This window comes from Neolamprologus brichardi, chromosome 1 (genome assembly GCF_056152115.1).
Source record: "Neolamprologus brichardi isolate AB-2024 chromosome 1, ASM5615211v1, whole genome shotgun sequence".
In the NCBI taxonomy this organism is placed as follows: Eukaryota; Metazoa; Chordata; class Actinopteri; order Cichliformes; family Cichlidae; genus Neolamprologus; species Neolamprologus brichardi.
In genome coordinates this window covers 17,874,979-17,897,011 of record NC_142104.1, presented here as the reverse complement: position 1 = coordinate 17,897,011, position 22,033 = coordinate 17,874,979, and the positions used below count along the sequence as shown (strand labels likewise).

General features: G+C 40.4%; 2 protein-coding genes across 4 annotated transcripts; both read left to right on the top strand.

Annotated features, from left to right (window-relative positions):
- Nucleotides 1–3,128: 3,128 nt before the first annotated feature.
- slc38a8b (solute carrier family 38 member 8b) lies at nt 3,129–8,562 on the top strand. Its single transcript, XM_035910646.2, has 10 exons — nt 3,129–3,317; nt 4,250–4,448; nt 6,228–6,384; nt 6,458–6,559; nt 6,644–6,701; nt 7,089–7,203; nt 7,278–7,425; nt 7,505–7,707; nt 7,894–7,945; nt 8,430–8,562. Exons 1-10 carry the CDS (start codon nt 3,129–3,131, stop codon nt 8,530–8,532), a joined length of 1,326 nt encoding a protein of 441 aa, XP_035766539.1. The 3' UTR covers nt 8,533–8,562.
- A 5,653-nt stretch (nt 8,563–14,215) lies between these two features.
- On the top strand, nt 14,216–21,461 carry cmtr2 (cap methyltransferase 2). Of its 3 annotated transcripts, none has more exons than XM_006780043.2 (3): nt 14,216–14,246; nt 15,801–17,066; nt 19,312–21,461. In XM_006780043.2, the coding sequence occupies exons 2-3, from the start codon at nt 15,813–15,815 to the stop codon at nt 20,359–20,361; spliced, it is 2,304 nt and encodes a 767-aa protein (XP_006780106.2). In that variant the 5' UTR covers nt 14,216–14,246; nt 15,801–15,812; the 3' UTR covers nt 20,362–21,461. The 3 variants fall into 3 exon arrangements, with proteins under 3 accessions (XP_006780106.2, XP_087694324.1, XP_035761904.2); XM_087838198.1 differs by lacking the exon at nt 14,216–14,246 and adding an exon at nt 14,326–14,422; XM_035906011.2 differs by lacking the exon at nt 14,216–14,246 and adding an exon at nt 15,209–15,284.
- The last annotated feature ends 572 nt before the right edge of the window (nt 21,462–22,033 follow it).

Below are 22,033 nucleotides of genomic sequence, written 5' to 3'. Positions count from 1 at the left end.
AGACGTACCTTTTTTTCTTATTCTTATTTAAAATGTCCAGCTTTTAATAATTAATTATCTGAATCTTACACCCAAAGTTTTAATCTGATGTAAAATATAAGTCCATTACTGTATATAGTAACCATTAAGTCTAATATACCCTAGTAAGCTATACTACTTTTTCCTTTGGGAAGGTACCATCTGTGAATTCTGCAGTTCTGTTGAAGAAAGATGTTGAATCTATTTAATTATTCTTGAAAAATAATTTATTTCTGTGCATTTTTTTCACACTGCATCAAATTAAAGTTGATTACGTTGATTAAGCATCATAAGGTGGAGGGTGGTTCCCTATTTTTTTTTTTTTGCTGGGAGTTTGCAACCCTATTAGTTAGGTTGCTTACTCTTTAAAATACCAGAATAGGGAGGATGGAGTAGATTTAAATTTATTAGATTGATCAGTATTGCTGAACTATGAAATATTTTGGGTGCAGTGTATTTTTTGGCATACAGGTATAACAGAATAGCTTTAGTGTTTTTTTTTTAAAACTTGAGTTTGAACTTATACAAAAAGCAGCGAGATATTAAAAAACAGATTTATTTATTAAAAAACACACTATATCGGATTCATATCGGTATTGGCCGATATCCAAATTTATGATATCGGTATCGGTATCTGACATAAAAAAGTGGTATCGTGCCATCTCTACTACAGATTTATCTGATTCCAGTTTTGGCCTGAAATCCATCAGACTGCCATCAAAAAGCATTTTGCTCTGTCTAAAAATACAGATTAAAATCCTGACTAGTACACGAAGACTGAATTTCAATACGACCCTCAGTGAGTTTGCACATAACATGGCAGGTCGCCACAAACAGAAAGGGGAAAAGCTGCCGTGCCTAAATGAACACATTTTAAAAGCAGTCTTTTAGTTTAGGCAGGAATCTAAAGTTGGAGTGTTTGTCAAAGAGTGCAAAACAGACAAGACAGTTTGTTCCTATGAAGATAATTAAGAATTACACTGAAAATGGGTGGAATCCACCTAGAGGGTTAGAGCTACACTGTTTATAGATAAAAATACTATTTTTTTTCTTTTAATTTTTGCAGATATAACATGTATTATGAGCGTGATTTGAAATGAAAACTAACATTCAGCTTATGTATGGATTAGTTTAACTAACTAGTCTGCAGATTGGTTAGTTAAATAAAACTACAACAGACCTGAGCAGCAAATGAAAACAGAAACATACATATGCAGAAGCATCTAGTTCTGGTGCTCTAAAGTGACCGTTTATGCTGCTTCTTTTTTTTATTGAATCCACATAGCATGGTGCTGTGCTGTGCTGTGCTGACATACACATACACTTGCACATACTTTGTGTAAGTCAGCACAGCAGTCTCCCAGTTTAGGTAATCAAAAGTGCTTGAGTTGAAAGCAGCTGGACTTCTGTTCAGGTCCTTAAAAACATTTCAGCTCTCACCTGAAAGGCTTCTTCAGTTGTAACAGCTGATGGTGAGTGCAGGTTGTTTAAGTTCACATACCTAGCAATTCACACCTTGGCTCATGTGAACTAGAAAGAGAAAGAATGGTAAGAAAGGTATTTTATTTAAAAGTCTTTCCACTGAGCTCTTCTATACCCAGTTCCAATTCGCTTATCTAATTCAGGGTCATGGGGCACAACTGCCACTGGGCAGCACAGCCAATCAGGGTCAACATCCAAAGACAGATAACTTTTCATGATAACATTCATACCTGGGGCCAGTTTAGAAAAAAAATTACTTAATGTGGATGTCGTGGAGTGTGGGAGGAAGCTAGAGAGAACCCACACATGCTAACTCAAGAAGTGCAAAGTGTGTACTTGTGTGGAGTCAAACCCCGGACCTTCGTGTTGTGTGGTGACAGCACTGACTATTCCACCATTGTGGCACCTATGTGATAAAAGAATTGGCAGCAGTCCTCAGTGATTGTTAGAATTTGGGGCTACAGCTCTGGTGAAATTAAATATAAATCAACTAATTAATGAAGACATGCAAAAATGTATTTGCCCAATTCATAACAAACTCAATTTAATTTCAATTTAAATATTTTTAAAGAAACAAAAAGATCTTTGTGTAGCCTGCAAAAATACATTTTGAATTCTTTATATAAAAACATCTATTTATATCTTAGTTTGATGAACCGTGCCTTAAATAGTTTGTCTGTCCCCAGAACACCTTCGCAGACCTGCTCACTCAAATCTCTCTATCAGGATCGTCACCGGAGTCGATCTCCATCACTGTGAGACTCAAAGGAGGAGCCACAAAGTCTGACCATTAACATGTTTTCATGTTGTTGTTTTTTTTTTAACTTATTTTTGTTCTCAACTGAGTCCTCATCCGCTTTTGAGCGATGCTCTACAGCAGATGGTGTGTAGCATAAAACATGGCAGGGATTATGAATTCCTGGTGTATTAGATTGGGCCGTCCAATCCATGTGGCCGGGGGTTTATTCTACCAGGATGTAAACACTTTAAAGCTGTCAGCTGAACTGAGCACCAACTCTATGATCTGTGTACATAATGCGTGAAATTAATAAGAAATAAGAATAAAATGAACAATTGTATTTATTTCTCTGTCAATTTCCCCCCTGAGGCGGGTGTTATTGTCCTTAACGATGGTGTGAGATGCGCTGGGACTGTTTATATAGAAAGAAACAAGAGAGTAAAATGGACTTAGTTGAATATTTCTTCCCGGAAACACTCAGCAGGTCAGTCTGCTGATGTCACTGCAAGTTTGTCAGCTTTGATGAAACATCATATATTTGATTTGATTTAATTGATCAAACTTGCCTCACTGCTCAGTTAGGCGTCTTCATCAGCAAGCATCAGAGACAGACATGAAGGGATGGCGGAGGGGGCAGAAGTAAACATGCTCACCTTACTGTCAAATTTTTCACCTCAGAGTGAAATTTGTAATAGTCGAAAAGTCTAATTAGACCATGTTAGTTGTGTGTGTGCGGGTGTGTGGGTCTATATATTGGCACAGTTTACAGCTCACCAGGTTGAGACTACTTCTGGAGATACAGAGGGAGTCAAACACGTGAACTTCAAGTTTCTGGGTGCACAAGAATAGTTTCTGGTGTTTCTGTGAGTCTGTGTGTTGGTTCTGGATCATGGAGGAGCTGGCCCGGGAGAGCATCAGCCTGCTGGCCCGATCGGCATCTCACGCGGACCCCCCGCGGCTCGGCTCGTTCGGTGCGGTGTTCATCATGCTGAAGTCTGCCCTGGGAGCCGGACTGCTCAACTTCCCCTGGGCCTTTCAGAAGGCGGGGGGAGTCACCACTGCAGTCAGTGTGGAGCTGGTGAGTACAGGATCTAACACGCTGCTGCTGGAGTTAGTGTTGCTTGCAAAGAATTATCTAAAATACCGAAACATAATAATTTAGGTCAAAATTCAACAGTTTTATATGTTTGTGTTGTTTGTCTGTTGGTCTACCACCTGTGTGGGCTCAGTATGGATTCACCATCCCTCTCTCTGGCTTCTTGGTGTGAAAGAGAACCATAGATTTAACACGTGAGCTCTAATGAAGCTTCCACTTTAAGTGAAGATCTAAACTTTCAGTGCACTGCATCTGACTGCTGGAAAAGCAGTGTGTGTGTGTATCTCATGGACTTATTACTGCATGCTTTCCAAGAATGGGCCCAAGAGGTCAGCGGGCACAGAGCTTGACATCTTTGTCTCATATAACTGTTGTTATATATTTTATATTTTTAACGCCAGTTGTTGTAACGGTCACTTTGGTTACAGCAGCTGCAACCTATAACTTGCACACAGATATTGTTTAATCATTTAATTTCCTGCAGTGTTAAAAATGCTGAGATGCACTTTTCAAAGTCCTGGGATTTGTTCTTTCCCTGAGTGTTAAGCTGCTGTGCATATGTGTGTCTAGTTTGTAATAGTTACTTTCTGTTTTATTCTGTGAGCCACCTGTCTTTACTTTTACTTCATCCTCGTCTCATTTTCCCCTGTGCTCAGTTTCCCCCAGGAGAGAAAGAGTGTTTACTTAGGCATCTATCTTATTAACCTGAGTGTTTTGGATTACTGGTTGGAGAGACTGAATATTTTAAATGTGTAGGCTTTGGGATATTTTTCTTTCTTTGCATGTTTCTTCTTTCAGGTGTCTTTTTTTAAACACCTATACCCACAGCCTTGTTGTCTCATAGTTTGTGATATCATCACTGTGGTCTGTGAGTGAAGATTAGCGTTAAGCTGATCCCTTTGATGCCCCTTCAGGTGTCTCTGGTTTTCCTCATCAGCGGCCTGGTCGTCCTCGGCTATGCTTCATCTGTCAGCAGACAGAAGACGTATCAGGACGTGGTGAGAGAAGTGTGTGGACGAGCCGTGGGGAAACTCTGTGAAGTCTGTTTCTGCTTCAACCTCTTCATGATAAGTGTTGCCTTCCTCGTGGTGGTCCAGGATCAGCTGGAGAAATGTAAGCGAGACCTGTGCCTTCCTCTTTGCTTTCTTTAGCTTTAAGAGAAACAGCTTCACCTGTGGCATCAATGCCTTGGTAATCAGTAAGCAAATTCTTGCTTTCTTCTATGGCTTTCTCTGTTTTGCTCTGACATTACTTGGTGTCAGCTGGAAATAATAAAATATCAAGAAAGAGGACACCGACAACAGTTTGGAAGTGTGTAACAGGTATCCTCAGATCCAGTATGATGGAAAGGAAAACATTACACCTCAAACGTTCTTTTTAACTCATTTCCAATGAAAAGTTAACTAGGAAAATGAGAATAAAATAAAAACTTTATTGAATAAGTTCCTGTTATCTTATCACCGCTCCTAAAGCCAGTGATGCCAATCAGGGATCAGACCACCATAGCCTCTCACGAGACTTCAAACCAGTCCACAAGGCACTAAACACTGGGCACCATCATGAGGCTTTACTGAATCTCTCTTTGTCTGACACCTTACCCAGTGGTCCAGTGGTCTTAGGAGGCCCTACCAGAGACAATGTACAGCTCCTGGCATTACAGAGAAAAGCTGCTACTTCTCTATGTCTAAAAGAGCCAGTGGAGGTGGCTTGATTATCTGACCAGGATCTGACCAGCACCTCCTGTCTGCTTAGACTTCCACCCCTGTGACCTGGACCAAGGGCAGAAAAAGACGGCTGAATGGGTCTCAGTGGTCCATTAACAAACACAGTGAAGTCCTGTTTCAGCTCCAGACTTGCAGACTTCCAATATCTGCCTGCACATGAACTCACAACCAGAAGTAGCCATGAAAAGTTACACTTTGCGCCTGTGTGTTCATGTACAGCAGGGAAAGATGACAAGAAACAAAGTCACTTATAGAAATCTGCTAACATTAACTATACACATATTTATAAAGCATTAGATTTGCAGACCATGAGCACAAACAAATACTGCCACTCCACTGACTTAGCCTCTAGCTGTAAGGCCAACGTTTTTAGGGGTTGTAACAGGATAGCAGGTTAAGGTTACCCATTACAGCAGAATGTGTGATGCACTGAATGCTCTGCTGATGCACTAAAAACTCCCAAATTATGAACTTTTAATACTTTTAATGTTACCTTTTCTATTTCCTTAGCAGGTTAAATAAATGAATAAAAGAAAGCTTGTAAGAATTCTGTTTTCACACTGCTTTCTAGAGTATTTGACATTATTTTGTCGTCACCTGAGTTTGATCAGTTTAGCTGCCATTCCCTGTAACCTGTAACCATGCAACCTAATACAGACTGCAGATCACCTGCTCTTTAATTTTTATTCTAGCTTGCATTAGGCTAAACATGTGACTGGGAGCAGGAATATCTCACGTTTTCATTTTTTTCCTGTTGTGTTTTGTTTATCTGAAAACCTTTAAATCTCCTTTAGTGTTTTTGCTTTGTTACCGTTTTAAACACATCATTTGATTGGATTTCCAAACACACTCCATCCCCCAAACCCCACCTGACTTTAATCAGAGATTCTGCATGATACAGATTAGTGAAAAATGGCTGAAACAAATTCACAGGATGCCTCATCTTTCTTTGTGTTGATCCACTGACTTTAAAAACTGATATCTTGCCATAAAAAAAAATTACAAAGGAAAAAGCAAAATTTATGTGACTGTTTTGTAAATCTAGTCAACTAGACCCATTAAATCTTATAGGATTTGACAGTTCTTGCTCCCTGTTGTCCTGCTTACTGATGCTTTTCATGTTGCAGTAGATAAATATTGTGAACTTCTCTCGCTTTTTTGTCTCCAGTGTGTATTTCTCTCTATGAGACAGTTACGGGATCGAGTGAGGCGGGAATGCCCTACCACTGGTACACAGACCAACGATTTGCCCTCTTCGTCATGTGCCTTGTAATCATCCTACCACTGTCCATCCCAAAAGAAATTGGCATCCAGAAATACACAAGGTACGCAGCACTAACCTCAGCCTGACTCACAGTGCAAATGTTTACGCGAGTTCATCGTCTCTCTTTGTGTCAGTGTGCTGGGGACGCTGGCTGCTACATATCTGTGTGTGGCAGTGATTGTAAAATATTACCTGATGGACAGTCACGCAGTCATAACTCCAGACCACAGCCAAAGGTCAGTAAATCTGAATGCATGCATATCCTTATGATTAGTTCCTGTTGTGTGCGACCTTACTGAACATGTATCTGTGTCTTTCAGTGTGAGTTCATGGGCATCAATGTTTAGTGTTGTACCCACCATTTGCTTTGGCTTTCAGGTAGGATTGTTTTTGGACATCTTTAACTGTTCACTCCCTAATGTTCCCTTTATATAATACAGTCTAATAGCCAATTTATTAGGTATACCCAGCAGATTGCACCCCATTTCTATCCACACCTGCCTTAAGTCTTTATATATATTTTAAAGAATGAGGAGATAAACAGGAGTGTGTCACACTTACTCAAATCAAGATTATTTACCAGAAACTATAAAAACAAATTTTCCCGATTCGTTTTATTATTTATAATTATATATATGTATATGCTTCCCTGTCATCTCCAGTAAGGATGTATACATTTGTGTCATGCTAAAATGAACTCACTGTTCAGCATCATCAAAAGACATTATTCAAATATTCTGACAGTGTGCTTGTGTGTGTTTGCAGTGCCATGAAGCCTGTATAGCGATCTACACTAGCATGGAGAACCAGAAGATCTCCCACTGGGTGGTCATTTCTGTGCTCTCCATGCTTTTCTGCTTGCTCATTTACACTCTAACTGGTGAGTCCCCTCCCAAAACAAGCGTATTATCGGCTTACTTGGCAGCTCTCTATCAAACCTGCTCTCTTCTCCAGGCGTGTACGGCTTCTTGACATTTGGAAAAGACGTAGCCTCAGATATTTTGATGTCATATCCAGGAAATGATGTGGTCATGATCGTTTCCAGGCTACTTTTCGGAATATCAATTATCACCATCTACCCAATTATTCTTCTTCTCGGGAGGTAAGTCTCACCAGGGTGGAGATGTTTTTAATTTTCTGACCATGCTTACTGCCATGTTGTGTTTCTGTGTGTGGAACAGGTCAGTCATCCTGAACCTGATGTTACGAGTTCGCAGACATTACCGGGGAATCGTCACTCATTCGTTTGAGAATCGCTGTAGAGTTGTTCTCACGGTGGCCTGGATCACCTTCACGCTTGTCATTGCCATGTTTGTACCTGACATGAGCGACGTCATCAGCATCATCGGTGGAATCAGCGCCTTCTTCATCTTTATATTTCCTGGTAACATTCACTTTAATGTGACTTTGATTGTTTTGTAATGACATATTTACATTTGGGTGCAATAGAACAGAATAGAATAGAATAGCCCTTTATTGTCATATACAATCAATACAAAAATAAGAGAAAGGTGTACAAGGACTTCGTTGTAACCCAGGCCCTTGTGTGGTGTGTTTTTGTGTGTTGCAGGTCTTTGCTTAGTGTTCACCATGCAAACTGAGAACATCTCTTCAAGAGTCAGGTGAGCAGACAGAAACAATCCATGTATTATTCTACTTCATTCAGCTAGTATCTCTATTCAAATCAATGTATCCAAATAAATGGAACATGCTGAACATGCAACAGTTTGTACAAGTAAACAAATGTTTAAAGAATATATCGCAATAAATGAATGTTAGACAGTATTTTATGTGGAAATTTTTACTTCCTGGAGATTTTTCAGGAAATATTGTGAATTTATTTTGCATGACTGTATGCTAAGAATGACTCTTAGATCCAGTAACAGACAGCAGCAATGGCTGTGAGGTAATGTCTCCCTCTCTGGGCTTTTATTTGCACAGTAAATCTGATCCAGTGTCTCAGAAGTGAAGGATTTCTGGCTAAAGGACAGACTGATAAATGCTTCTGAATTTTCTTTTTTTCTTTTATTGCCGTTGCTCCGCGTCATCTGCACTGATCTGTCACTTGATGCTCCCGATTACCTGATTGCATTTTTATCATTTCAGGGCGATTTTAACAGCTTGGGGAGTCATAACGATTGTAGTTGGAGCATTCATCTTTGGACAGAGCACAACCCTCGCTGTCATGGAGGTTTTCCGCAAATTTTGAACTTTCAGAACTAGATAAACTCTCTTATTTGACTGTCTGTGGCCTTAATTTAGGTTGACAGTGTCTGAATGGTTTCTTATGTGATGTGATGAATATTGACTATAATATTTGACTGCCTGGTGAAGCATCAGTGAAACATCTCATCTGTCTGAGCCCTTGTTTATGTTTAAGCACTGCCAGGGGGCAGCATTGCACCATTTAGGAAGTGCCTCTCTCTGTATATTTTTCATCCACATGCTGAATATCTGGAACTGCATAGTGACAACACAGATAAGATGAAGCTGTTTTCTTATCATGCTTATTTTGGCCACAGCGATAATGGCTTGTCTGAGCCCGCTGAGCCTTTTCAGCATAAACAGATGGACTCATTGTCCCTGAAATGTACTTTTGCATTTACAGGATGATAAATTGACTGAAGACTTGTTTTTTTTTCCTTTCTCTTAAGTGTTTGTTCCTTATCTTGTCGCACCATTTCTAAACTCCACACTGCCTTAATCCCAGCGGCGATATAAATCTGCTGCTTTCACTGAGCACAGGGTGATGGCTGAGGTGTGCTGAATATAGCTGTTTATTGTTTACGGACTTCAAGCATAAAAGAGTAATAGGATGCTGCCTGGAAGCGTTCACATGCTCACACACGTGTGTCAGTGCACGAGTGAGTAATAGTTTACACTACATCTGGAAAATTGGGTGTTTTATCTGGAGTCTGGAGGCGTCTGATTTAAAAGCAAAATGAGCCATGCTGACTTTGCAGTAATCCAGCACTTATCTGTCTGAACATACAACATTTAAATAACTTTCATTTAAAAAAATTAAAAAAGGAACACAGCAGTTCCTCATGAATATTTTGCAATATGCAATAGATGTTTGCTATTGATGTCCTTAAGGAAAACCCTCATAATGTGATGCTCTTCTTGTGTTTTGCCCAACCTGCTGGAAAAATGACCATTTTCAAGGAAAAAAGGGTGAAAATCAAGTAAACCGCTTAAATCTTGCAGTCATTCTCTGTCATTACATTTATGCAGGCAACTTAATAGGTAAAGCCAGTAAGACAAGCTTGCTGGTAGTTTCTGTAGTTATTAAGTCTAAAGGTGGAAGTTTAAAATTGGCCAAAATGAAAATCTTTGGGCTCCATGGATAAGAGGAGTGTACAATAAGTCTCCTTATCATAAGGCTAAAAATTGTTACAAAAATCTTCACCTGCAGCTTTGCCAAATTTGAAGCAACAAACATGTGAAATGGATGAAACAGATGTTTCAGTCACAGCAGCACTTCACTCACCCACTTCACCCACTCAATCAACCCTCACTATTGCCCAGCACCCACATAAAGATGTTGAAGCCCGATTTCTGACTCAGTGTTGGAGCAGGATCAGCACTGCTGTGACTTAAAGGTTAACATCACAATCCTCAAAGAAGTCACGCTCACCTGCTGATATTTACCTCTCATGTTTACTGTTTTCATCAGTTTAGTAAATTAGCATGCTAACATTGCTAATACTCATTAAACAAAGCTAATGGTTGAGAACAATTGGAATATTATTGGCTCGTCTGTTTGGGCATAAAGGATAGTCTAAGGAGCTTGGAAAGAAAAGCGTCTGTACTTCTTTAAGTTGATTGAGGACGTTTCACCTCTTAGCTTCTCGGATGAGAGGTGAAACGTCTTCAATCAACTTAAAGAAGTCCAGACGCTTTTCTTTCCAAGCTCCTTAGACGATTTAACACATACATTTTCATGCTATTGAAATAAAAAACAAACAAACAAATGCACAAATCAACCAGAAAACTCACGTTATTAGGTACACCTTCTATTGTTGTGTTGTTGCTGTTCCTGAATCAGCAAAACTAATGTTGATTCAGGAACATTAGTTTAGGTTCAACATTGCAAGTGACTATTCACATTGTAGTGATGTCATAGTTTTGCTATGTGGAAACGCTGCACACAAAACTGAAACCCTAACTGCCCCCGATTTTTAGATTTTCTTCCCGAGTGTAGATCGGCAGGTTTTTTCACCAAGTCACAAAGTTGTGACATCATAACAATGTGATTGGTCAGATGTGATGTAGATCCTGGGAACAAGCAAGGATGGATTCCACCCTTTCATGTTTATACCAAATTTTAACCCTACCATCTGAATGAAAGAAAGACTCAGAACAGGAAACATTTTCGAATCTTCTAATCTAATGATTTTGGTGAGCCTGTGTGAACTATAGCCTCAGCTTTTTTAGCTGACAGGAGTGGTACCCAGTGTGGTCTTCTGCTGCTGTAGCCCATTTGCTTCAAGTTGTGACATGCTATGTATTCAGAGATGCTCATCTGCATATCTTGGTTATGGTCATTTGAGTTCTTGTTGTTGTTTTCTCTTTTTCAGAACAACCTCTGTAGACCATAGAGATGGTTGTATGGGAAAATGCCAGTGGATCAGCAGTTTACACACAGGTCGCATTCAAAGTCACATTCAAATCACCTTTGACCTCATTCCGATGCTCAGCGGGTCATCAGCGCCATGCTGCGGTGCCTAAATGCACTGAGTTGCTGGCATGTGATTGGTTCACTTACATTAATGACCAGTTGAAATGAACTTGAACATCCCCTACCCATCAACAACAATCACAGCCCAGTATCAGCCTTCTGCTGGTTGGTGCTAATAGACACAACATTTTTCTAGACAAGTGAAAATGACCAAGATTTCAAGATTTCACCAAAAGTCATTAAAATTATCTGTGCACCATGACAGTCAAACCTATCTGATGAATGTACTGACATTTCTGTGTCTAGTGTGATGCTGCCAGCTTCATTAAAAAATCATTACTTATTCTTTACATGAGACTTTTTTTTATTTCCCCCCTTACTTTTAAAGATAATTTCCAACCCTCATTACTATGTTGTCCCCTGAAGCTTCTTTCTAACTGAAAGATTGCTTGTATCTCCACTGTTGATTAATTAAACGACAATTTGTGGGTGACATCTCTTTAAACGCTTAATTCTTCCTGATAAGAGTGTCAGCAGAAGGCCTGAATGAGAACGGATGGATGCATATTATTTCTGTGTCTGCATTTGTGTGTGTGTGTGTGTGTGTGTGTGTGTGTGTGTGTGTGTGTGTGTGTGTGTGTATGTGGTCCTTCATTGTCACACTGATTGAAATCTGCATTTCTTTTGTGTTCAGAATTTTTTTTTAAAAAAAAGAAGATTTTGTCTCTGCTCAGTTTGCAGATGTCAGTTTTCTGTCTGTATTGCTTTTACTGTTTTGACTGTCTGCAGCTGACAGCGTGCTGCATGTATAACATAGCTGAACGCAGTACTTGTATGACCTTTTTATGCATGGTGTTTATTGCTAGCAGGCTGAGATCATCACAATGGAGATAACGTGTTTTCATCATTTTGCTGCTCGGTCTTTACTGAAGTGATGACAGCAGATATTTAACCTCCAGGCCGAACTCTGTGGTATAATCGCTGCAGTAGCAATGAGCTTAGGTGAAGGAGAGGCCAGTGTCACCTTGTGTGTGCATCAGACCACAATAGCACTGCATCCTATTTGTGTGCAAAAAGCACAGTCATTTTATTCCTGTCCAATAAAGCATGTACATATTTAGAGAGTATCTACTTTAATTCATAGGTTATCATGTTAGAGACTGTATACATTATACACTACACTGATCAGTTCCTGCATTAAAACCACCTGATTAGCATTGTGTGGTTCTGTCTACAACAAAAACAGCTCAGATCTCTGCTGATGTCCTGTGGTTTCTGGGAGCTTCTTGCAGCTCATCATTGTAAGATTCCTGTGCAGGCAGATGTTGATCCAGCAGTGCACTGCTGTCAGCCACACCTCTGCTAGGGACAAGTGACCAGCAACATTTGTCAAAACTTGTGCACAGTGCCGGTTTATTTCATTTTTGTTTACATCATGTCAGTTTGAGGTGAGCTGCACTCTGAATGCTGCACATCACATTTTAGCTTGACAGAAGCAACCATGGGTCCATGGGACCACTTAAAAAGACAAAGTCAGTGGATGAGCAAAGGTTTTGTTTTGGTGGAGTCTGAGATGTAGCTCTTGGGTTTTTGTGCACTGTTTTGACTTTGAGGTGAATTTGCTGGGATGTCCACTCCAGGGAAGACTGTAACACTGATGTTAGCTGCTCTGGGCCAGATAAAAAGCTTTTATATGAGGTGCTCATGCTTGCTAATGAACAATTAATCAAGTACATTTGATTAGCAGCCCTGGGCTTCTACCTCTTAATTCCTATGGAAACAGTAAATGTGCACTTAGGAATTCACAGGACAAATCATTCAGAGGACTAATCTAAGACTAATCTTCAGTGCTTACTGATCTACTGCAGTTCCAGAGATGTACAGTACTAAATAAATTATTTTACATGTGCATGTTACAAAACTACTTGACTAGTATGGTTAGTGCAAAACTATAATCTTCTGGATTGAAGAACCAAGGTTATAAAATAAATAGCTTTAGTCATATTTAAAGAGGACATCCTGATATGTCTCTGTTTCACAGCCTAATAAGACAAAACAATGAATAAACAGTAAAAATAAGCTTAGTTCTCTTCACAGTTTTAAAAGTAATCTTTAAACCATTTGTGAACTTGTACTATTAATTATCACAATGCATAACTGCATCTTAAAATAAGCCCTTCATTCACCTCCTCTTCCCCAAACTCCCTCTCTGATTTCCTTTATCTGAAAAGGTTTGACAGACTGCAGTGTACTTGAACTGGTGGGAAAAGGTAACTACAATGCAAACATTAATATTAATTAATATTAGAGAAGGTGTCACTGTTATTGCACTAAATTGGATGACAAAACACTGGTGCCCACTATTTTTGGAATGCTAATTGCACTTGGATTTCCCAAAGGGCCATTATTTATGAATGAGACTTCCTCTGTGAGTGTCCTGTTTTTAGTTAGTCACATATTTTTTACTAAAGCCTGGATTTACTTTGCATACGCCGTATATGAAACATATGTAAGGAGACTGTAAAGAAGGAAAAGCAATCAGAGATACAAACAGAATAAAAAGTCCTTGCATGGCATTAAAACACAATATTTTAAAATTCAGGTTTTATCAGCTTACACTTGAACGAGCTCTAATAATTATGTAACATGATGACACAGATCGGGTCTCTGTGAGTAATTTGGCTGAAAAGATGCATGCAAATCCAAATCCAAAAAGTTCATTGTTGGGTCAGAGACTCTGATTTCACCAGTCATCCTCTTACAGAACTATGTGGAAACACATATTGATGTGCCATCCTGGAGGAGTTGGACTATCTGTGCAACCTGTGTAGGGTCCAGCTCATGCTACCAATAGAGACACTGACCCTCGCTAAAAAAAACCCCAAACAAACAAAAAAAAAACTACTAGCGAAAAAAACAGCCAGAAAGGATGAGAAGGAAAAAATGTCAGTGGCCTCCAACATCTAAAACTGAGCAGATCAACAACCCACAGGTTTAACTTGATGCTATACTCTGATTTTCTTTTTTTTTTTTATGTGCTCCTTTATTTTTTTGAGCAGCATATATAATAAACTCTTTTTGAATGATAATGTTGGTGAAGTTTAAAAACAATCTCACCACCAAATTTATGCGGCATACTCCTTTAAGAAAGAACCCCACCCACTCGGCTTCACGCATGCGCAGGATCTTGTAAATCACGTGAACCGCTGGTTCCGCTTCCGGACAACAACATCAGCAGTTGGGTGAGTTTCTGCTTAGAGTTGTCTGTCGTCTCTGTTATACAGTAGCGTTATAGAAACATCTTTCCTTCTTCCTCAAAGACTTAAAGCTCTGAACACGCTGTGAGAGAAGATTCAAGGTTTCCGAAGAGACACAACCCGGACTGTGTCCCATTTAGCATCCAGTTTATCACGCAGAGGTCTGCTCAGTACTCATAAAGCCCTAAACACACAGCTGTGTAAAGATTGTTTTCCTTAACGCGTGCCCGCAGGTTTATTTACACACTCAATAATCCCAGTGTTGTCAGAATTTCTCATTTCATTTCATATTTTTTAAAGATAAGGATGGCATGAGCCTGAAACAGAGATTTGGTCCATATTGACATGATAGCATCAAATAGTTGCTGCACATCCCAAAGATGCTTTAAAAGAGTTCAGTACAGTGAAAAGAGTGTTAATTAGTTTATTTGCATTCAGCTATGATTTTTAAGTTTAGAGTCACAGCACTTACAGTTTTATTTTTCATTTTCTAAATGCTTGTCGTGGCCGTTTAATCTCCTCCCCGGTTTCTTGTATGGAAAACCAAGAGCAGCCGGGGACTGCATACTTCAGCCAAGGCTGAGATTCCCTCACACATAATAAAGAACCTTTCCAAAATTTCCGATCCAGAACCAGAATCAAGTGCAAAATGTAATCTTAAATTGGGAAAAAACAAAAACAGACAAAACAAACAAATCATACAAATTCATCCATAATTTTTGAGTACTCTGATAACAGAGAAAGAAACAAATCCACACATCATGTCATCAGTGACGGAGGGCTAAAAATAACAGGCTGGTTTTCCATCTAGTTTACGTTAACCGTAACTGAAGTGTTTACAAATACTGAGCGGAACAGCTGACTTTCATGCACAGCAGTTTATCAGCGTGATTCATGACAAATAACAGATTAATATACTGTGATTAGCAAACATTGTTCATCACTGAGTCACTCCAGACTCATTAAGACTGACCCAGAAGTACCTCCTCCTGCCTGGCGCTGTGATCTAAATCGTGTGCGCTCGTGAGTAAAACGTTAGCTTTGGTAATTTAATTCTGACTGTAAATTATTTTAAAGTCATTAAATAAAATGCTCAATACTTACATGGGTTGGTGAATTTATTTGAGTATCCCATTATAGTGTTTCACATGGCTCACTACATCACAGATTGAGCAGAAAATTAATTTGTGTGAACAGTGCTAAAGTTGACGCCCACAGCACGATGTCTACAAATTAGCTTCAGTTTGGCCTGTTCTAGCCCACTTTTCAACCAATCAGCATTCAGCCTGGGCACAGCTATGCACAGCATGTTTGCAGACTTTGCATCCCCTTGTTCGTAACACTCTGCTTAGGTAAACTCTACATTACTTTCTAGTCTAATTTGCAGCAGTAGTCTTTAAACCCAATCTCTGACTGGGTTTTCAGCTTTTAGGAAGCAAGATAGTGCAAAGAAGGCCTGGTTATATTGAACTTTCTGTCAAAACAGATGAACCAGGTTGGCTTTTTAATCAGTCAGCTACCCTTCTTTTCCCCCCACAGGAAGTGTGGAGGATGAGCACAGGCAATGGGACCAGGAGGAAAGTTGGCAAGCAGCAACATTTTACCAACATGGTGGCACCTGACCCTGAAACTCTGGCTGAGATGCAAGGTCTTTTTAGCAAAGTTAGAACGTATGTGAAACCATCCAGTGGGTCTGAGTGGTGCATTCCTGACCCGAACGTTGCTCTCAGACACGCACCAGAACAGCACTGCCGTCTGCAGGCCCTGAAGGTTTCGCTGAATGACGTGAAGAACCAGCTCAGTGACAAAAATGTACAGGTGTGGCATCAGCACACCAGCTCCACCAATCGGGCCGGGAAGGTGATCGGTGCCGTCCGGTCTGCTGCCAACGCAGAGATCTGCACTCAGGCGTGGTGTAAGTTCTACGAAATCCTGGGAACCTTTAAACTTCTTCCAAACGAGGCTCTTCAAAACGGAGAGCTGAACACGGTCCATCTGTGTGAGGCACCGGGGGCCTTCATAACCGCTCTCAACCACTACCTCAAAACCAGTGAGGCCACACGATACTGTGACTGGAACTGGGTTGCTAACACCCTCAACCCGTACCACGAAGCCAACGGGGGAAACACAACCATCGCAGATGATCGATTAATTGCTAACACGCTGCCCTGGTGGTTCTTCGGCACAGACAACACAGGGAACATCATGATCCAGCAATATTTGCTGGATCTGCAGACCTTTGTGTCTAACATGCGGAGGATTGATTTGGTGACGGCAGATGGAAGCTTTGACTGTCAGGAGAATCCCGACGAGCAGGAGGCGCTGGTGGCGTCACTACATTACTGCGAGGCCACAGCTGCTCTGCTGCTCCTGAGCCCCGGCGGCTCCTTTGTACTAAAAATGTTCACCCTGTACGAACACTCGTCCGTCTGCTTGCTCTACCTGCTGAACTGCTGTTTTCAGTCTGTCACTGTCTTCAAACCCGCCACCAGCAAAGCAGGAAACTCTGAGGTGTATGTTGTGTGTCTGAACTATGACAACAAGGAAGCTATGAGGCCTCTGCTCTCAAAACTGATTCGTAATTATGGATCACATCTAGCCGACAGGGAGGCACTTTTCCAGAATTCTGTAATCCCGGAGTCATTCATGAGCCAGCATGTGGAAGTGTGTTCATACTTCCACACCCTGCAGGTAGAGACGATATCAGAGAACCTGCAACTGTTTAAAGGTATGAGCGCAGAGCAGAGGCAGAGGCTCGACCACATTAGGGACTGTGTGGCTCAGGAGTACCTACGGCGCTTCCAGGTAAGATGCTTTAAGATGATAGAAAATGAGCTGATACAAACCTAAATATCCAGCTAGCAGATGTTTGGGAGCTTTTATGAAGGTTAGTTAGGATTCGAAGGCTTTAAGAGTGCTGTAATAATGTTGTGCCCAAAATTTAGCCTAAAATTTGGCTTGACTACTGGCTATACTCAATCATGGCTCTAGAGATGGTGATGAGGGTCAGTCGTTCCACCAGTTTGGTCGGGATACAAAAAACAAGACAAAACTTAAGCAACATTTTCCATCGATTGCTGTAAATATGTTTAAACATTCACTAAGCCCTGAGGGTGAAATTTCTCCAACTGTTGGACAAATTTCTTAAATTTACAGAGACATTTATGCCCCTTTTCCTAATTTCCTAATTTCTTTGGTAATAACTTATATGATATTAAAAAGCCCCCTGAGTCCCTGAGAAGCTTAACAGAGAAATAAACTCAACTCGTCAGCACACCTGTCACTCCAGGCAGCCACGCCCTCACTTTAAACTTTAAAGCATAATTTCAGGATTAGTTATTTTAAAAATTAAGGTCAAACTATGGTGGGATGCAGATGAAAACTCAAGACTGTTCAGTACACATGTATGTTGTTATATGTTTGGCAAATTACTGCTCAGCAACAGCAGCTTTTCTTTGTTTCCAAATGAGAGTCGATGCAAGTGAAAAGCTCTGATGACAGCCATGCTTTCCTGTTCTCTCACATTCGCCCTTTCATTGCTCTTATAGTATCATAACGTCTTCAACTCAGAGTTTACTTTGATTTGCTTTTAGTTATAATTTAGGCATCTTCCTTTAGTTTAAGTTTAGTTTTAGTCAACTAAATATCATAAAATTGTGGTGGACTAAATGAAAAGTTGATTAAAATATACAGTGAAAAAGTTTGTGTTATTATCGGGGAGAATTTTCCACAATGTCAAATGCGAAATGTGTCCATATGTGTTTTTTTTTCTTCCTCTCAACATTTATGAGAAATGGGAATCACTTCCAAACACTTCTACACAACTTAATTACTTCTGATCGGATTACGCCTTTCCAGAATATTTTCATCTTGTTTTTATTTGTTGACCAAAGTGTCATCATAGTTTTCGTCCTTCTGCATTAGCTTTTAGTTATTGTCTTGTTTTCGTGAGGAAAAAAATGTCACTGACAAAAATTGCTGGTCAACAAAATGAACACTGCTTCAGCTAATTATTATTAATATTATTTTGCTTTATTTCATTTGTGACCGATGTGTGTGTGAACAAGTGCACCAACAAGTGCAGCAGCCAGATGACTCTCAAACTTACCTGGATTGAGATTTAAATGAGCTGTACTTCCAATTAAGTAAACTCAGGTCTTGGGTGTGTGTAATACATTTTGTTTTGCAAAGATAGACAAGCATTGTGATAGACAAGTGAAGCCTGATATCGCTTTACACATAAAAGAATGACTTGCAGTTTTTATCTCGGAGTTAGGTTGGATTGATTCCCGTAGAGGCCAAAACCAGGCTGTAAACATGCATCCGAACCCTGTAAATTCAGAAATCTTAATGCATGAGTCCTTGGGGAGTCAGCCTCGAGTGGCAGTTAGAAAAGTTTGGGTTTTGGTGTTTCCGTGTTGGCTTCATTTTTCAGTCCGCTTGGGAATGCGCACACTTCAACTGGAACTACATTTTCCCCAAAGGGAGTTCCTGCACTGATACAAAACTGCAAGAAAAAAGAAAAGTTGAAGACAGCAAAACAAAAAAATGTGTGTGTGTGTTTTTATGATGCAGTCTCACATACATTTAGCACCTTGAGTCAGACTTACTGAGCTGGATGAGAATGTGTGAGTTTCAGAGCCTGTTCATAGAAGCGTTTACACATTCAGGCTCTTAACGTGTATAAAAAAAATAGTTCTTCTTGTCATTTTAAAATAGTCTTTGAAAACTTTTTTTTCTAAAAATTTTGTCCAATATTTTCCGTATTGTGCAAGCAACTTGATAGCTCTGTAAGAAATTTGAAAGAAATCCATATTTAAGATGGCTTGAATACTCATTCTACATTTTAATTTTCAATTTCATTCTTTTTAGGTTAGTCATCTGGTTAGGCTGCAACTTTTATTTAAGAAACAATTTACAAATTACAGCAAAAATCTGAAATTAATTTTAAATCCAAATGTAGCCTTTTTAAAAAAAACATGATACTCTGACCCAACACTAGTGTGATGCTCCCAGAAGTCTAAATCTGATCACGTCTTTCTGTGTGCAGGTGTGCTTTCTCCCGCGAAGTCGATGGATTTCTCGTAACACCGTGATTCCTGCCTGCTGCAGCGTGTCAGCTGGACGACCTCTGGGACAGAAGAAGCAAGCGGGCTCCTTCAATGAGCGGAGGGAATTGCAGACCTTAAGCTGGAGGGAGCGTGTTCAGAGGGGTTGCCATGGCACCTGGATACAGAGACACTGGACTGAGGAGAGTGGGAAGGACTGCAAGCTGGAGGGACCCCTGTCCAACTGTCAGGTGGATTCGTGGTATGTTGTTGTGGGGACTGCTCTGCCTGCAGTCAGAAACTCTCCGTTCTGTGATGGAGGGTTGTTAAACCACTTGAACGAAGCACTGATGGACACAGCTGTAGATTGGACCCACGTGACTTCTTGTGACTCTTGCCATGTGGTTTGCACGTCCTCCATTTTGTCAGAGGTTGCAGGCCAGTGTGTCTTTAAAGCCGACACTTTAGGAGGCAAAAAGAAGACAAAGTGTCTGGTGTTTGGCAGCTGCTCGGTTTGGGGGATCTCTGATAGCCAAGCTGAGGATCTAGTGTTAACATTTTCTGCAGAGCCTTCATTTCCTGAAAGAGGCTCCGTGTTGCTGCACGATGGTGAGCCACTGTATCAGCGGCAGCTCTTAAGTTGTGTTATGTTTGCCCTGCAGAGCCTGAGCTCTGGGGACGCCCTGCTGCTGCCTGTGATTTCTGCTCTCACCCGTGTCACGGCAGCCGTTGTACTCTGCCTGCACGCATGTTTTCGCTCTGTCTCCTTCAAGTGCCCTCCCCCCTCTGGAGGGGTTGGGACAGTGCTGGTGTGTGTTGGCTTCTGCCCTGAAGCCGCTGCCCAAATGCTGCTGGTTCTCGCTGAAGTCTGGGAGAGCATGAGCCAGCTGTTAAGAGATGAGGAGGGTAAAAATGAGCCTGGTGGAGGCGACAGACAGGTGCTGCAGTTTGTTCCCATGGAGGAGCTGCTCACTGGAGGACTGACTGACTTCCTGTGGACCGTGAACTCTGAAATCATCCAACGGAAGCTGCATCTGCTCATGCAGGCATAGCGCTTTGGTGGGCTGTCACTGTGGTATACACTCTTTCGCTTCAGAAGCAGTTTCATCATGTCACAGTCCAGTTTATTTGCTTATGGAATCAGCAGACTGCTCAGCTGTATGAGCTTTCAGCAGTTAGTCACCGAATCGCTTTTGCATGTTGATATGAACTCATCTGATTTAACATTACACTCCTCCCACTTATTTATTACAACACACCTCCAGATTTTCAGATCCTTCAGTGCTTCAACTCGAACCGACGCTGGCAGTCAGAAGACGTTTATCAGACTTCTCTTGATGGATGCAGTCACGTGTGAGACATCTATCAAGTGGAGTCACAAATGTGGCATGGCAAAAAATGCAAATTACTTTCAGTACTTGATCAGCAGAAAATGTCCATGACCAAAGTCTCAGAGGAATTTCAGGATGCTAAATAAACAGCGGTCCAGCTGTCGGCACCAAACCTGTTGGTCACGGATGTTTTGAGTTGACATCACAGAGAGCCTGAAGTGCCTGCTATTTTGCATCAACACGGTGTTTAATCCCACTGTGTTGAGTATCTTTTTATCTTTTATGCAGCTCCCCGGCAGATTACTGTTTCCAGTTAATTTCATTTGTGTCCAGTGAGGAAAACTTTGTACTATCAACGGACAGAAAAAAAAGTTCCATCTGTCATGCTCTGTACAGCTGGAGGGGGAGTGTTGTGGGATTTGTTTTATTTGTCATCTTTTTAGTTTGTTTATTCAGTTTTTTCAGTATAATTTGAATTAGGAGTATATTTTGTTATAAAAATAATGTAAAAAGAAAAGTGGCTTTAAAAAAAGGACATGGAGGCTTTCTTTTCTTTTAAGAATGCTAGTTTACTTAAGTCTGAAGATAACCCAACTAGTGTATTAACTCCTTAATGTCTAGTCATGTGTATCATATTTGATACATACAGTTTTTGTGAGTTTTTGAGACTTATACATCATCCGTGTGATTTCTTTTTTTTTTCTCTCCCAATGAAAAACCAAAATAAAGTCCACAATACTCTCAAGCAATAAACTGCAAAAAATGTATGATACAAATTAAATTTTATATATGCTAAATTTTTTTTCTCAAAAGGTTCAATAAACATGAAATTAAAAAAAAAAAAGAAGAATACTGTTCTGGCAGTTGTTTCATGGCTCACACTTAGTTAGTTCCAAGCTCGGATAAATGAGGTTTTGATACTTGATTGGTTGAGACCCGGGTTAACAACACATGGTGCTTCTCTAGGATGGAGTTCATGGTGTGACAGAAGGTGGTGCTGGGGACAAAGTGAGATATAGGCAGATGTTTTTTGAAGCCAACTTTAAAAAGGAGCATCCAAAAGATCAACACGATCTCGGTCCTGCGCAAAGTTCTTGAACTACTTGTAATTTCTTTATAGCTTGTTAGGAAATAGGTGCAGCAATTGTTTGTGATGTACAAACATTTGTGGAAACAGAGTATCTCCCAATTATCCCAAATGACTAAGCAGCACTTCCACCACCGTCATATTGTAGCTGTTGCTTTATCTGTTCAGCCATTCGTGGATATATTTGTGTCAGCATCTGTGGATGTAGAAGAAGCTGTTAAATCACCCTAACTGAGAAGGTTCACCTCAGAGGTTTCAGAAAAACAAACCAATAAATTAAACCGATATAAATAGTTGTTTATTAGT

What these genes read in the sequence shown, in the direction of transcription:
- cmtr2 (XM_006780043.2), top strand. Translation starts at nt 15,813, where the DNA reads ATGAGCACAGGCAATGGGACCAGGAGGAAAGTTGGCAAGCAGCAACAT. An exon ending in AGTACCTACGGCGCTTCCAG is followed by an intron (nt 17,067 to 19,311) that starts GTAAGATGCTTT and finishes TTCTGTGTGCAG; the next exon opens with GTGTGCTTTCTCCCGCGAAG.
- slc38a8b (XM_035910646.2), top strand. Translation starts at nt 3,129, where the DNA reads ATGGAGGAGCTGGCCCGGGAGAGCATCAGCCTGCTGGCCCGATCGGCA. An exon ending in CCAGGATCAGCTGGAGAAAT is followed by an intron (nt 4,449 to 6,227) that starts GTAAGCGAGACC and finishes TTTTGTCTCCAG; the next exon opens with TGTGTATTTCTCTCTATGAG. An exon ending in AACATCTCTTCAAGAGTCAG is followed by an intron (nt 7,946 to 8,429) that starts GTGAGCAGACAG and finishes TTATCATTTCAG; the next exon opens with GGCGATTTTAACAGCTTGGG.